The sequence below is a fragment of the Oryzias melastigma genome, linkage group LG7, assembly GCF_002922805.2.
Source record: "Oryzias melastigma strain HK-1 linkage group LG7, ASM292280v2, whole genome shotgun sequence".
NCBI lineage: Eukaryota > Metazoa > Chordata > Actinopteri > Beloniformes > Adrianichthyidae > Oryzias > Oryzias melastigma.
Window position 1 is genome coordinate 19,384,283 of NC_050518.1, and position 13,911 is coordinate 19,398,193.

The following is a 13,911-nucleotide window of genomic DNA, read 5'->3' on the forward strand; positions in this document are numbered from 1 at the left end:
CATTATTTTGTGTTAAAAATAAAGATATTTAAGAACATTGGAATGTTTTCTCAGCGATTTTCTTATGAAAATCCTGATGCGGCCCGTCCTCAACTGGATTCCGCCTCCAGCGGCCCCCGGCTGATTTGAGTTTGAGACCCCTGTTCTAGGTTCTTTTTATATTCCTGCTTTTGTTTGTTACAAAAAATAGACATAATTTGTATTTATTATTAAAAAAAGAAGGTCATGAACGAAAAATCCAAATTTCTTAAAGGCTAAAATATGACTTTGTTGCTCCTTCTAGGCTTTGATCAATAGAAAACGAGTGCAAATGGCTCTTTTACTGTTAAAGGTTGCCGACCCCTGGTCAAAACCCTTCTAATACATTGGCGATCCAACAACCTTGCTTACCCTTGAGCACATTGACTCGAACAGGAGCGTTATTTGAGCCAACGCTGTTGCTGCCCACACACATGTAAGTCCCAGAGTCAGAAATCTTGATGTCAGGGATCAACAGAGTACCGATGTCAGTGCGGTCTGTCCGAGCCTGAAGGGAACGGGACGGTTAGTCAGAGGATTCCATAAAATTCGTTACCATATAGATCTGCCACGATAAAGTGCGTTGTCTCACTTACCTACCTCAGTAAAACACACACAACGAAACAAAACAGGGCTGACATAAAGAAATAGGTGGCTAAAAGCACAAAACCTTTAGGACAAGACAGGTGGTGTTACTGAAACTGTGTCCGTTTCACTGTGATTGCAGTGACGTGATAAGAAGAATCTGCAGTGTGACGTCAGACGATCCACATTGATGATTGACTTTTGTTAATAAATCATAAATAGGTGAATTAACGAGACTGGTGAGACTAATCTAAAAGGATGGATGAGTTTCAAAGGTACAACATTAGCACTGTTAGGACAGATCATCTAGGACAGGGGTGGGCACCGAGGGTCGCATATTTGAATGTTTTCCAACATATCCTGCTCTAGTGTGTTCTAAATCACGTGTCAAAGTCAAGGCCCGGGGGCCGGATCCGGCCCTCAAAGATCATTTCATTTTCGTTACTAATAGCCCGATGTTATCTTGCGTTAATTTCTAAATTGCATAATTTTGTCATAATATATTTTTATGGAGAGTAAAATATTGAAATATAAACAAGTTTTAAATTGATTGCTAGTTCTTTTGGCTAATTTGGGTTTTTGTTTTTAATTTTTTTTGGCTGTTTTGGAGTTAGGCTAATATTTACACGCTAGCTGTTTAGGCTAATTATTTTTTTTTCAGTTTTTTAGGATATTTTGAAGTTTAGCTATTTTTTCAGCTACATGCTAGCCGTTTCAGCAAAACAATTTTTTTTTATTGTTTTGTAGGCTAATTTGGCATTTAACTAATATTCTAACTGGCTATCAGTTTCAGCATATTTAGCTATGATTTCAGCTATCAACTTCAGCAATTTCAGCTATGATCACTAGCATCTTCAAAAGCCAAATTCAGCTTACAGCATTCACACTAGCATTATCTCAGGTAATGCGAAATATCTTGTTCATAATTATGCTAAAAAAGTTGCAGTTTTAAAGTTTTAAAAATTTAGTTTTAGCGTGTTCAATAAATGTTTATCATGTTCAGCTCACAATCTAAGGTGTGTTTTGGATTTTGGCCCCTTGTGCGAATGAGTTTGACACTCCTGTTCTACATGGATGGACACACCTGATCCAAGTGATCAGTCACGAGTAGGACAAGGATATGAGGAAAATATGCAGCCCTTGAGGCCTGGAATTGCCCACCGCTGGTCTAGGATAAGGTCATTGGAGTGAGAGGTTACACAGGGAGCATTATCTTGATGTGTCCTAGTGTCAAAACCATGTCGACTTTGTGGATCATAAATGGCAGCACGGCTGAAGATGGGCGTGTATTGGCTTGAAAACCATTCCGAGGGTATCCAAGGTGAGGGGAGGATTATTACATTGGGGGGGTGAGGGGTCGGGGTACACGGTCATCCACAGACAAAGCTGCTTAGATGCGGCCCGCTCAACCATGAGGGCTGTTAGACCGCGCCGTGGCCGAAGCGAGTTTAGTGTCCGTCTGACGCCGCTGACGGGCTTTTCAAGCGAGCCGTTCGCAGAGCACACAGAATTTCTGCGTGGCTGCACGGCAGAGCTCGGCCCCCCCACCCCTGGGAAAGGCTGAAACCGGCGGTGATTCTCTGAGGCAGAACTAAACCAACCCTGAAGCCCCCGTTGAGCCAAGGAGGGCTGTGTAGACGTCAGACAATAAAATGAAAACAGAGCTAGGTGTTTCAGGGCATGTTTGAAACACCTACAGTTCACTTAGTGCTGCTAAAACACTCAATGCAACGATGGAGCTCTTCTGGGAATATGGAGATGGCATGATGTGGACACCACAAAACACCAAATTATGAAACACTGTAACACAGAAACAAATATACAACATGCCAGATCCAGATTGTTGGATTTACCAGAATTGGCACCACTTATAAACGGGCTTAACTCTCAATGGTTCAGCCGTGGTCGATGACTACAAAATGTATGAGGTGCGATTTAAAAGGACACGTTGGATCATGCACTTAGTGGACAGTGATTGAGGACAAGGTCAGTAGCGGACGATGGATGTAAGCTATGAGACGGGACAGACAGACAGATGGACAGACCTGCAGCTCCTCAATACGTCTCTGTAACACATCGAGACTGTTGCTTTTAAACTGAAGGAAACCGTGAGAGGGAATGGCCTGAGCAAACGGCAGAACAGGCAGGATAAAAAAAAAAGGGGGGAGGAGACAAACAGAAAGGAGGGAGAAATAAAGGTCAATACTCTGAAACAGTCTGATAAAACACTAGGACTGTGGACATCCTAAAGGTATGTACAGTATAGTTCATTCCTCATGTTGAAGTCATCCTTCGGGGACAAGACATGTCTCACCTGCGGAGGGATTTGTCCGTCTGCTTTTGTCCAGGAGAGCTTTGGAGTGGGAGACCCTGATGCCCTGCAGTACAACCTTAAGGTGTCACCCTCAACGACTTCAACGTTTTGGTGATTGACTTGGACTTGGGGTAGGGTGCCAAAGCCGCTCGGGTTGGATCCTATCCGGGATATGGACTATAATCATTCAGGGGCATGAAAAAGTGAACAGTTTTTGCTGTCTCATCAATGACATTCACAGGAAGAATGTATGGAGCTAATGTATTGTAATAGATGGTCCAATCACACAACTATGCATCTATGACAGCTTCCAGTTTTTAGGTTTAATGCTACGTACTCACCTGACATGTCATGCATGTTTCAAGAATGCCATAAATGTGGTTTCTTGAACGTGCTTTTACAACACATTCTCATTCCCAAGTCTTCACATTTTGACAAATGGCTAATGACTCTCTGCGTCAAAATTGACGTTTTGGGTTTCCCCAACTCGTTTTTTGATATGCTGGCTTTTCCAATTAAATCAAGGCTCCCCAACATCCGGGCCCCAAACCGGTACTGGGACTTGGACCGCACCAGTATCCTCACCTCAACCCTAACCCGGAACCAAACGCGGACCAGTACCGGTACCATATGAGGATTTGTACTGGATGTGGTACCGTACACGGAATCGGTTCCGAATGCAGTATCGGTTCCGAACAAGGTACCAGGTTAGGGTACCGGTTCTGTACACGGATTGGTAATGGATGTGGTACCGGATGCGGATCGCCACCAGTTCTGAATTTAGTACTGGTTCTGGAGAAGGTTCTGGACAAGGTAGCAGACACGGACCAGGCTAGGGTTAGGGTACTGGTTCCAGACGTGGATCGCCACCAGTTCTGAATGTTGCACTGGTTCCAGACAAGGACCAGGCTAGGGTTAGGGTGCTGGTACGTGGATCAGTATTGATACCGAACCGATCAAGACCGGTTGCGAACTTTCAGTACTGGTTCCGGACGCTGTACCAGACTTGACCAGTACCGGTACTCTAAACCGGTTTAGGGTTAGAGTACCAGTTTAGATTACTGGTACCAGTTTCATCTGGTACCTCGTCCGACAAAACAACCAGACCTCTGGGCCGCAAACCTGTGCCGGGACGTGAACTGCACAGGTATCCTAACCCTAACCTTGACCCGGTACCGGCCATGGATCCAAACCGGATGCTGATCAGTATCAGTACCGAACGCACATCGGTATCGGTACCTGTATCGGACGCGGATCGGTACCGGTTCTGGATGCTGTACCAGCTCCAGAGAAGTACCAGGCACGGACCAGGCTGGGGTTAAGGTACTGGTACTGGTCGTGTCCTGATGTTTGGTCCGCGTCCACTGCATCCGACAAAACAACCGGACCTCTGATTTATTTGGGACAGCCAGCTAGTCAACAAAAACGACGAGTTGGGGTCACCCAAATCGTCAAAAAGTGACACAGAGGAGTCCTTACCAGGCGTCAATATAATATATGATGGTAATGAGAATGTGTTAGCTTTTAGCATATGGTGTTCCCACTGGACTGATGCTACCAGATACCAGCACATGAACTCACAGCTGGAAGAGGCTTGGTGGAAAATGTTAAAACGGTGCAAATCTGGTGAATCTTGCTTTTTCTTTCGCAGCTCTATTCTATATGAAAGGCTTGGTGTCATATAAATCTGTCCGGGAACAAACCGCAATCATTAATTACGCCTGTGTGATTATTTTTGAAATGCTTGGCTCTTTTGTGAATTAAAAAGAATGCTACCCATAGGTTACTTTCAAATAATCAAAGTTCAACTGGTTTAACTTTCAACACGCGTTCAGCGTTTTGATCTATCTCCACCTGTACAGAATAATCATCACACATAACCCACATTCACAGTCATGGAGCATACTTTGGACAAAGATGGACGCCTGTGCTGTGTGCTCCCCGTAAGTGTTCAGGGCCTTGCAGCTGTACTGTCCCTCATCAGCCGGATCCACAGCTGTGAAGGTCAGCACGCCGCCTCGCACCACGGCTCTGGGACTCATTCTGCCCCTGGGGCCTCCTGGAACAACCACATTCATAGCATCACCTATTTTACCAGGTATCAAAAAGGCATTTTTTGGGGAAAAAAATGGCAGCCTCTGAACCATTGACAGTATTTGAGAACTGGACTGAGTGATCCACACATACACTCACACACGTTCCAAACAGGAACTAACCGCTAGTGTCAAAGAGATTTTTAATAGTTAATAAAAAGCTTGAAAAAGATTAACCCTTCTTACTTTGCTGCATCTTTTTAGCATGTTTTTGCTAATGCTAATTTTTTTTCTGTAGTGCCAGTCATAAACTGACCAATCAGATGTCTCAGTAAAAGTAGGTGACCTCGTGTCGACTGATTATCAGATTTTCTCTAGTCAGTGGTAAGGGGTGTGGCCTTCTAATACGCTCACTCCTGATTGGAGAGAGTGGTTGCCATAGAGACGTTGACTCAGACCGACACAGACCAATCACTGCTTACGGAGGACATCTGGTTCCAACATGGCGACGGACATATTCCAAAAAAATGGTAACTGAAATCAGAAGTTACTTTCTATGGGTGATATCACACGGGCTCTGTCCAGATCTCATTTACAGTCAATGCTCCTAACAGCCTGACGACCAAATGATTGTACCGATCCATTCGATGGCCGGGGTTGGGATTCCTGTCGCAGTGCAGCGCAGCTCCGCTCGCTGGCCCTGCTGGACGTTCAGCACTGTGGGAGTGATGACGGCCACAGGCTGGACCCCCTCTGCAGCTGCAGAAGCGGACACAACAGTCAAACCGAGCGCCACCACGAGGTCAGAACAAGGCAACCGAAGCGCAGTGATGCAGACTGGTTTCAGAGTGGAAGTGAAGCGGATTATGAAACCCCCTCAGAAGTCTACAGTCACTGTTTTATAGAGAAAGCCTGTGAAGACTGAGAGTTTGACCCCCGTTTGAACTGGACCTTCAGTGGTGACAAAACTGTGTGACACCCACTGGGTCTGGCTACATCACTTCTTCCGAACGCTGACGGGCCAATGAAAGACCTCTTTCAGTTTCGGAAGAGGAGTATGGAACTGGGCGGAAAACCTCTGGGAATGTCACAGCCTGTTTCCCCATTGACACCCACACTTAAGGGTAGGGTGAGGATCCATCATCCTCTGTGGTCACAAAGCAGCTAAAATGACTAGAACGGTGAGTAAGACATTAGGTGAGTTAATAGTTTCCACTCCTGACGACAGCTTTGTTTCCTGTGGTTTTGAGGTTTCACAGATTTTATGACATCAATGGATCTGAAGAGAATATCAGGATACGACTCCAAGCAGCCGCAGTGAATCGATACTCCCCATTAATTTGAGATAAATCCACATATGAGGTCGAATATCCTCATGTGTGAAGTGTTTCTGCTGTTGGTGAACGGAGCGTCAGTCAAGGACGATGAAAGTTGGTGAATGGTTTCCATTGTTCTTGTCAATGAACCCAGCAGATGTTGATGCCGCTCTTTGTAAATCGTTGAGGAGGCGTGGAAGCATGATCATACGGCGCTGCAGGGCCTACATTCTTTCCAACCAACTTTCCCACTCACCTTCTGTGCTCTTCCGCACAAATGAAGCGACAAATCTCAAACAGTCAGAGGATTTTTCCTCCTTATATATAAAAACATTAATGTAGTGTAACTGAAAATGTTTTTTCTTTGATTCCAGGGAAATAGCAACACTGGCAGCAGTGCTGTTCTCATAGGGATGTCTTAGGCACAGTTATGACGTTTGAAGCCCAGGGCACATATAACTACCATGACAAGATGTTTCCGTGAAAGAAAAAAATAGTGGAAAGAGAAAGATGAAAAAAAGATGAAGTGATATCTCTTTCTGAATGTGGAGGTTCTGTCTTACACAAGTATAACTAATGAACATTTTTGAAAAAAAAATAAGAAAAGTCCTGATTTTTGACACGTTTTGTCTAACTTCTTTGGGTAGTTTGGTAGAACTGTTAGGATTTTGTCTCACTTGGTCATGACAGCTCACAATACATTTGGTTTGAGTATCTCATGACAAAGAGGTTTTGTGGGTCACAAAGCCGTTCTTTTCTTACAATTCTTAACCAGAAAAGTTGCTCTATCTGTCACTGAAGATGCTGAAGCTTTTTGCTGAAAATGGTGAGGCAATTTACTTGAATTGCCTAAGGGATTTGCTGAAAATGCAAAAGCTATTTACAAAATATTAAATATGCTAAAAGACTGGAAATTTCTATGAACTATGAAAGTTGACCTACATTTCTAAAAATTGAAGTAAAATTGCTTAAAAATCCCTAATACAAGCCAATTTTGCTAAAGTATTTAGCGTGTTGCTCAAATGTGAGCTAAACTCCAAATTAACCCCAAAAACCTCAGTAGATGCCAAATTAGCCAAAAAAAAAAAAAACTAGCTTGTTGCTTAGATACTAGTTAAACACAGAAATGGCCTAAAATTCCTCAGTAGGCTAAATTATTCAAAAACGTTAGCCTGTTGCTAAGACAGAAGCTAAACTTTGAATTAGCCTATGAAAACCTAAGTAGATGCAAAATTAGCCAAAAAAGCTAACATGTTGCTTAAATACTAGCTAAACACCAAAATAGCCTAAATTCCTCAGTAAACTAAATTAGTCATAAATATTAGCCGCTTGCTAAATAGAAGCTAAACTCTTAATTAACCTAAAAAACCCAGTAATAAATTAGCCAAAACTGTTAGCATGTTACAAAAATGTTAGCTAAACTCCAATTATTTTTAATTACTATAAAATATGGAAGCATAGTCCATGAATGTATTTAAAGGCTTTCAAAAATTTTGAAATTTAAAGACTTTCTCCTTCATTTCCAATGGGGCATATTTTTCTCAATATTTCAAAAATTGTAAAGTTTATGAATACCAAAAATACAAGCAGTAATTTACTGAACGAGCTGAATATTTTGATACCATGATTGCTGAAATCGCTTAAAGTGTGATCGAGTTTTTATGTGCTGAAAAACATACAGAAAGGATCAGGAGAATCACTATTGTGTGAATGCTTTCACACAATTAATCTCTGAAATGGTTTGACTGTCAGCGCGTGTTCAATGGCCATGCATACTTAGAGCCCACAAATTAAGATTTTGCTTAGCAACTTATGAACACAAAAGTTCTGAACAAGGAAGTCCAAAACGAGGTTTTTAGACTTTCGTGAAAGTAGTTTTTCAAACACGTTTCTGATCCAGTTGTGAATGTAGCATTAAGTCCAGGACATTACAACTTTTTAAAATAAATATGACAAAGGCAAATTTTACTAGTTTCTATTGGCAGAGTTTTTCACTTTTAACATAGGAAAAATATCTTGCATTTAACTTAACTTTAACTTGTTTTTTTTAACCTTTTTTTCTAATGAAACATGAGTGTAACATGTCTTGAGTGTGAACCTTCACCAGGACTCTAAACTTTTGGTGTGATTTTATTGTTCTTTCATTTTCTTTGCACTCCAGTGTTGTGAGCTGATAGACCGATGTGACACCGAAGCCCAACAGTGACAAAGACCTTCAAAAGAAGATGAAAAGTAAACTCAACATTCACAAGGAGAAGCCTGGAAGAACGAACATGCACCTGTTCCTGCAGAGATGGACCCCAATGAATCCCAAGAGTCAAGATGGTGGCCGTAATGCTCAGGTTCAATCTCAGAAGCTTTGATTTGAAATCAAACCCACAAAATAATCCAACTTAAGAGCTTCTTTTTTATATTTATGTCTGTTTAGGAACTCTGGTTGATTGTACATGGGCATTACTCAGCCACCAAAGCCTCCATGCTGCAGAAGATGAGTGCATACAGAAGGAAGAGAGGAAGAGGAGGGTCCAACCAGGGAGCTGTGGCGAGGAGGAAACCATGCAGACTTACGCAGTCCGTGTCCTTCAAACATTTCATAGGCTGTGTAAAACATCTGAGTCTGTGAGACCTCTGCAGACGAAGGGAGGAAGGGAGGGGTACAGGTAAACTGACAGGCGGGACTTTTGGTTGAAACAGCAGTTTACCGTTACCACCCTCAGAGACCACACAGTCCATCGTCCTCTGCGAAGACTGGCATGGTTTTACACCACGTTACTCATAAAACCACCACAAACACAATGAGAATGTCCAGAACAAAAGACAAACTGAAGGTTTACATGCAGCTTAGAAAAAAAAGACGGATTTCTTCTTAACAAAAAAAATAAAAAACTTTTTTGACTTTACTTTTAAGAATTCTATCACAGGTCATCATGGTTTTATGCATCTTTTCTCAAACATTCTCTGCAAAACTTTGTCTTTTAACTCTTTATAAATCACTTTTTTTTCCTAAAATGCAGCAGTCCCACATGATGATGCTGCACCCTCCTTACATTACATCTGAAATCGTTTTTTTGCTTTCAAAACTTTGAATTTTTTGACACCAATTGAGTTCAGCTGTTTTTTAAACAGTCAAAAAAATGTGTATTTTAACTTGAAGTCTATTTACAGCTACAAACAGAAACAAATAGAAAGCTAGTTTTAGCTTTGCGAAATACTGAGCCTCAGACATTAAGGCGTCCTACTTCCGGGTAGGAAAATAGCTCACAAAAATACCTCCTATTTCCTAAATAATTTGTTTTTTAGTGTACCAAAGGTAATATATATATATATACGGATATAGTTTATTCTTGACAGACTTAAGAAAATCATAGTATAGGCCGTTTAAATCAACTCAACTCTAGCTTTGAATTAATTAAAAGATGTTTCTCTGCTCATCATTGTAGTTTCTTCAGTTCCACCTGCTGATTGGTAAACCAGCTTCTTTAAAACTACTTCAGGTTTAATGATTGTGTGCCCTTTTATGATGTTTACACCAATGTATTATTCGACCTTCAAACATCTAAAAACTGTATGAAACAGGTTTGTAAAGGTCGACAATTATCCTCCCACAATGTTGTGCAAAGAGGCTCTTAGTTTGAAGGTGTGTCTTCATTTGACTCAAGATATGTCAATAGGCTAATAAGTGACTTTTTATATTTTTATATAATTATATATTATTACATCCATTAGTTATTGCCAAAAAAATGATCCTGTGACACCAAAAAAGGTTGTAAAATTTCCCAGAGAATGTTTTCTAAGATGAAAATTGGCATCCTTACTCATAAAAACGAGATTTTTTTTTCCAAGTTTAGTTAGAAGATTTTCATCTTATTCTAAAACTGTATACACATTTTCAGTTTGTTCTTTTTGCTCTGAATGTTTTCATGCATTCAACTTCTATTCTCATCCAATAAATATTTATGCATAAAAGAGTGACTTGAATGCATGATATCAATAGTAAACACGGAAAAAACCTTAAATGTCTCTGAAAAGGGTTAGAGGTTTGAAATAAAAAAAAAATTAAATCGCTTTGAATTAAAAAAAAACACACACAAAACAACTGTTAGAAATGTGCAGGAATACACACTCTATGCAGTGAAAGTATTTGATACATGCAGGTTAATAGCAGGAGGATAACCAACACATAAAACAACAAAAATGCAGATATACAGCTTGTGGTTTTGCTGAATCATTAACCTCTTTGAGTTGCAGATGTTGGCGACATCCCAACAATGGAGAGTTCGTGAAATGTCTCGCATGTTTCTCAGTTTCCTCATGTTACCTGCTGTTGTGTCCATGGAAGTTTGAAGATGTTTCAATAAATTCACAACTTTTCTCAAAATCATCCCAAAAACATCATAAAATATAGTGGTATAACCATTAATGGAGATAATCGATGATTCAGTTTATATTCCTACGATCCAACCAGATCGATCTGTTGAGAGAAATTGTTAAACCATATAAAACTGTTTCAAAATGAAATTAATCAATAATAATCTATACTGAAAAATAATAAAATACCATTTGGTATGTGGAAAACGTAAAAAGATGTAAATTAAAACACTCAAGTGCCATCACAGCGGACAACACATATCTGTTCTTCAACTTTCGCTTCATTCCTTCAGGGGTCTCCACGGCAAATCAGCTCGCACAGATTCTATATTACTTTATGAAACTATGGTACAAATGAAATCCTAGTGTAAATGAATCGTTTCACGCCAAGTAAAATGCGGTGAATAGAAAAGTACAAGAAATCTGGAAACCTGTTTGAGGATTGGTGATGTGCAAAACAAAAAAGTTGGATAGCTTCTTTGGTTCAGAAGGAACACAGATTTTATTTTATTTTTTTATTTTATTTTTTTCCACTTAATTTGGTTTGTTTTCTCAATTTCCTTTTAATACGTAGATGAAAATTTGGAAATAAAGGCATATTTGTGACAACTGCTGCACACACTGGCCAGACGCCATGAGGGAAAAGCCAAGGCAACTGTAGAGAAACAACCATGGAGGTCTTCCTGCTGCACTCGTTGCAAAAAATTATTGTCTTGATACTCTTAAAATATCAAAACATTCTGTTTGCTTTAATGAAATCATCAATGGCTCTTGATACCCAACTATGGTTACTTTTTAGTTCTAAAGGACTGACATGGTTATGTCAAATAGGGCTCAAGCCGCCTTTACACCATAGAAAAATCGTACCAGAATGCATTTGGAGGCTGAAGGAGACCAGACAGGTCTCGTCTGCTTGTTTTGCTTGAACATGAACCAATTCACATCCACACACTTGGTCCAGACTATTGTGGGAAAGCAAACTCTTGTCGCAAACCAGAAGAAGTAAATGTGAATAAAGCTTGAATAGTCACAGATTACAGACCAGAGCAAATGGTAACAGTGCGGACATGGCAACATAAATAGAAAAATGTCTGGCGATTTTGCCCAAAATCAAGAGTAGTACAAATTTAACATGAAAAATGTGCAAATGTTTGTGTGTGACATGCAACATGTACTGAGGATACGGTTATTGTTAGATTTGATGTGTATTTTATAGCATTCTAAATAAAGTTCTGCAAGTCCAAAATGCTTTAAATGGGAAAATGTTTGGATGAAGTGGCCACACATAGAAATAAAGTATTACTAACTGGTTAAAAAAAAACACTCACTGCATATAAATCTGTATAAAATGCATGAGTGGATCTTGAACTCTGCCAAGATTTTTACCAGAAGTCTTTGCAACGCCATTACAGTACAGATTAAGAATACTTCAAAGTAAAATTTATAACAGCAATTTGTCTAACATTTATTTCAAAACAGTCATCACTGGTGTCTTGATCTTGTGTTCAGATCGTTTTTAATTTAGGTTCTATCAGACAGAAAGTCATGTGAGAAAACTTTATAAAAGACTGGTGGCCACAAATCTGAATTGGACTGGAACCCAAAATATTTTGACATTAAATTTTTTTTTTTTAATTCTAAAGTTTTTATTTTACCTTAATTTGACCGGCTTTTATTTTTGTTTGTCTGCAATATATGTATTTTACTTTTGTGAAGCACTTTGTGATTTTATCTGGGAAAGGTGCTATAGAAATAAACATTTATTTACTTATTTTACTTACTTAGAGGACCCTCACCAGCCACATTTTTTGGTTTATAAGTATAAATCTTCATCTCATTGGAATTTCTGTTTCTAATTTTTAATAGATGGGAATAAAATATTGGAGGTTGGCCACCCACAAAAGTAAATTGAGAAGGTTTTGAGACAAAAACAAATTGAGACAAATTTGAGACAAAAACAAATTGAGACAGTTTTGAGACAAAAACAAATTGAGACAATTTTGAGACAAAAACAAATTGAAACAGTTTTGAGACTAAACTAAACTGAGATATTTTTGAGTCAAAAATAAATTGAAACAATTTTGAGACTAAACTAAATTTAGAAAGTTCTGAGTCAAAACTATATTGAGATATTTTTGAGACAAAACTAAAGTGAGACAGTTTTGAGCCAAAAACAAATTAAGACAATTTTGAGACAAAAACAAATTGAGACAGTTTTGAAACTAAACTAAACTGAGATATTTTTGAGACAAAAATAAATCGAAACAATTTTAAAACTAAACAAAATTTACACAGTATTGAGTCAAAACTACATTGAGATATTTTTGAGACAAAACTAAATTGAGACAATTCTGAGACAAAACTAAGTTGGGACAGTTTTAAGACAAAAGTAAATTGAGACAGTTTTGAGACAAAACAAAAAATGCGATATTTCTGGTACAACATCTCCCCCAATTATCATTGGAATGACCTCTACAGTACAACTTCAAACTACAACTTTGAATGAAATCTAATTTTTTTTTTTGCAAAATGAACATCTTTAGCATGAGACCACAACAATTATACAATATCAAACATTGAAAAGAATCTTCAAATCTGTTCTTTCTCTGTTCATAAATTTGCAGTGAGATCCAATCCCAATCCAGGTATCTGAGCCCACATCCATGTATGTACAAATACTTTTTGTGCCATTATTTTAATCAGTTTACAATTTGTTTCCACAAAATACTTTCACAGTAGAGATAAATACATCATACCATATTGTGTACATATCATTAGTTATAGAAACAGAGTGTGATCTTTACATCAGCAAGCATACAGTCAGTAAAAGAGAGAACATATAAAATGTGACGATAGCGACGAAAAAGGTCTTAAACATGACCCGTAACTGTTTTATATGTAAGTTTTCCTCATAAATGTAAACACGTTCACCAACTCTTTAAGAAAACAAATTTCAAAATAAGGTTTAGAAATTAGATTGAGTGTAAATAAAAACATGAATACAGCTAAAATTATCTTTAAAAATGAAAAGGTAAGTTTTTTGTGATAAATCTGAAAATGTAGCCATTTATTTATGAAACATGCACATTTTTTGACACCATAATAATAAAAAAAGGATTAGGCACTTTTTGTTAACACTTGTATTGTGTTTGGGTCAAAACTGACCTATTGTTAAATATGAAAAGGGGTCAACTTTGACCCGAACACAATATAAGGATTAAAGTTGTAGAGTGAGTTTTATTCCAGTTTTTATATCTTATAGCACAGCTTTCCTAAA

The 13,911-nt window shown here is 38.8% G+C and overlaps 1 protein-coding gene and 1 long non-coding RNA gene across 17 annotated transcripts in view; one reads left to right on the forward strand and one right to left on the reverse strand.

Moving 5' to 3' along the window:
• hspg2 (heparan sulfate proteoglycan 2) overlaps positions 1-13,911 on the reverse strand; it is a 145,227-nt gene that overhangs the window by 25,789 nt on the left and 105,527 nt on the right. For 14 of the 16 annotated variants that reach the window (XM_036212853.1, XM_036212862.1, XM_036212857.1 and 11 more), the window contains 6 exons: positions 8,835-8,894; positions 5,587-5,709; positions 4,824-4,976; positions 2,918-3,078; positions 2,649-2,726; positions 391-526 (listed from right to left, as the gene is read on the reverse strand). In XM_036212853.1, the coding sequence (XP_036068746.1) occupies positions 391-526; positions 2,649-2,726; positions 2,918-3,078; positions 4,824-4,976; positions 5,587-5,709; positions 8,835-8,894 (711 nt within the window). The remainder of the gene's footprint in view (positions 1-390; positions 527-2,648; positions 2,727-2,917; positions 3,079-4,823; positions 4,977-5,586; positions 5,710-8,834; positions 8,895-13,911) is intronic. The other 2 variants (XM_036212859.1, XM_036212860.1) reach the window with 2 other exon arrangements.
• Positions 8,376-9,145, forward strand: LOC118598962. The gene is made up of 2 exons (XR_004948212.1): positions 8,376-8,608; positions 8,695-9,145. It is a non-coding gene; the product is annotated as an uncharacterized LOC118598962 (long non-coding RNA).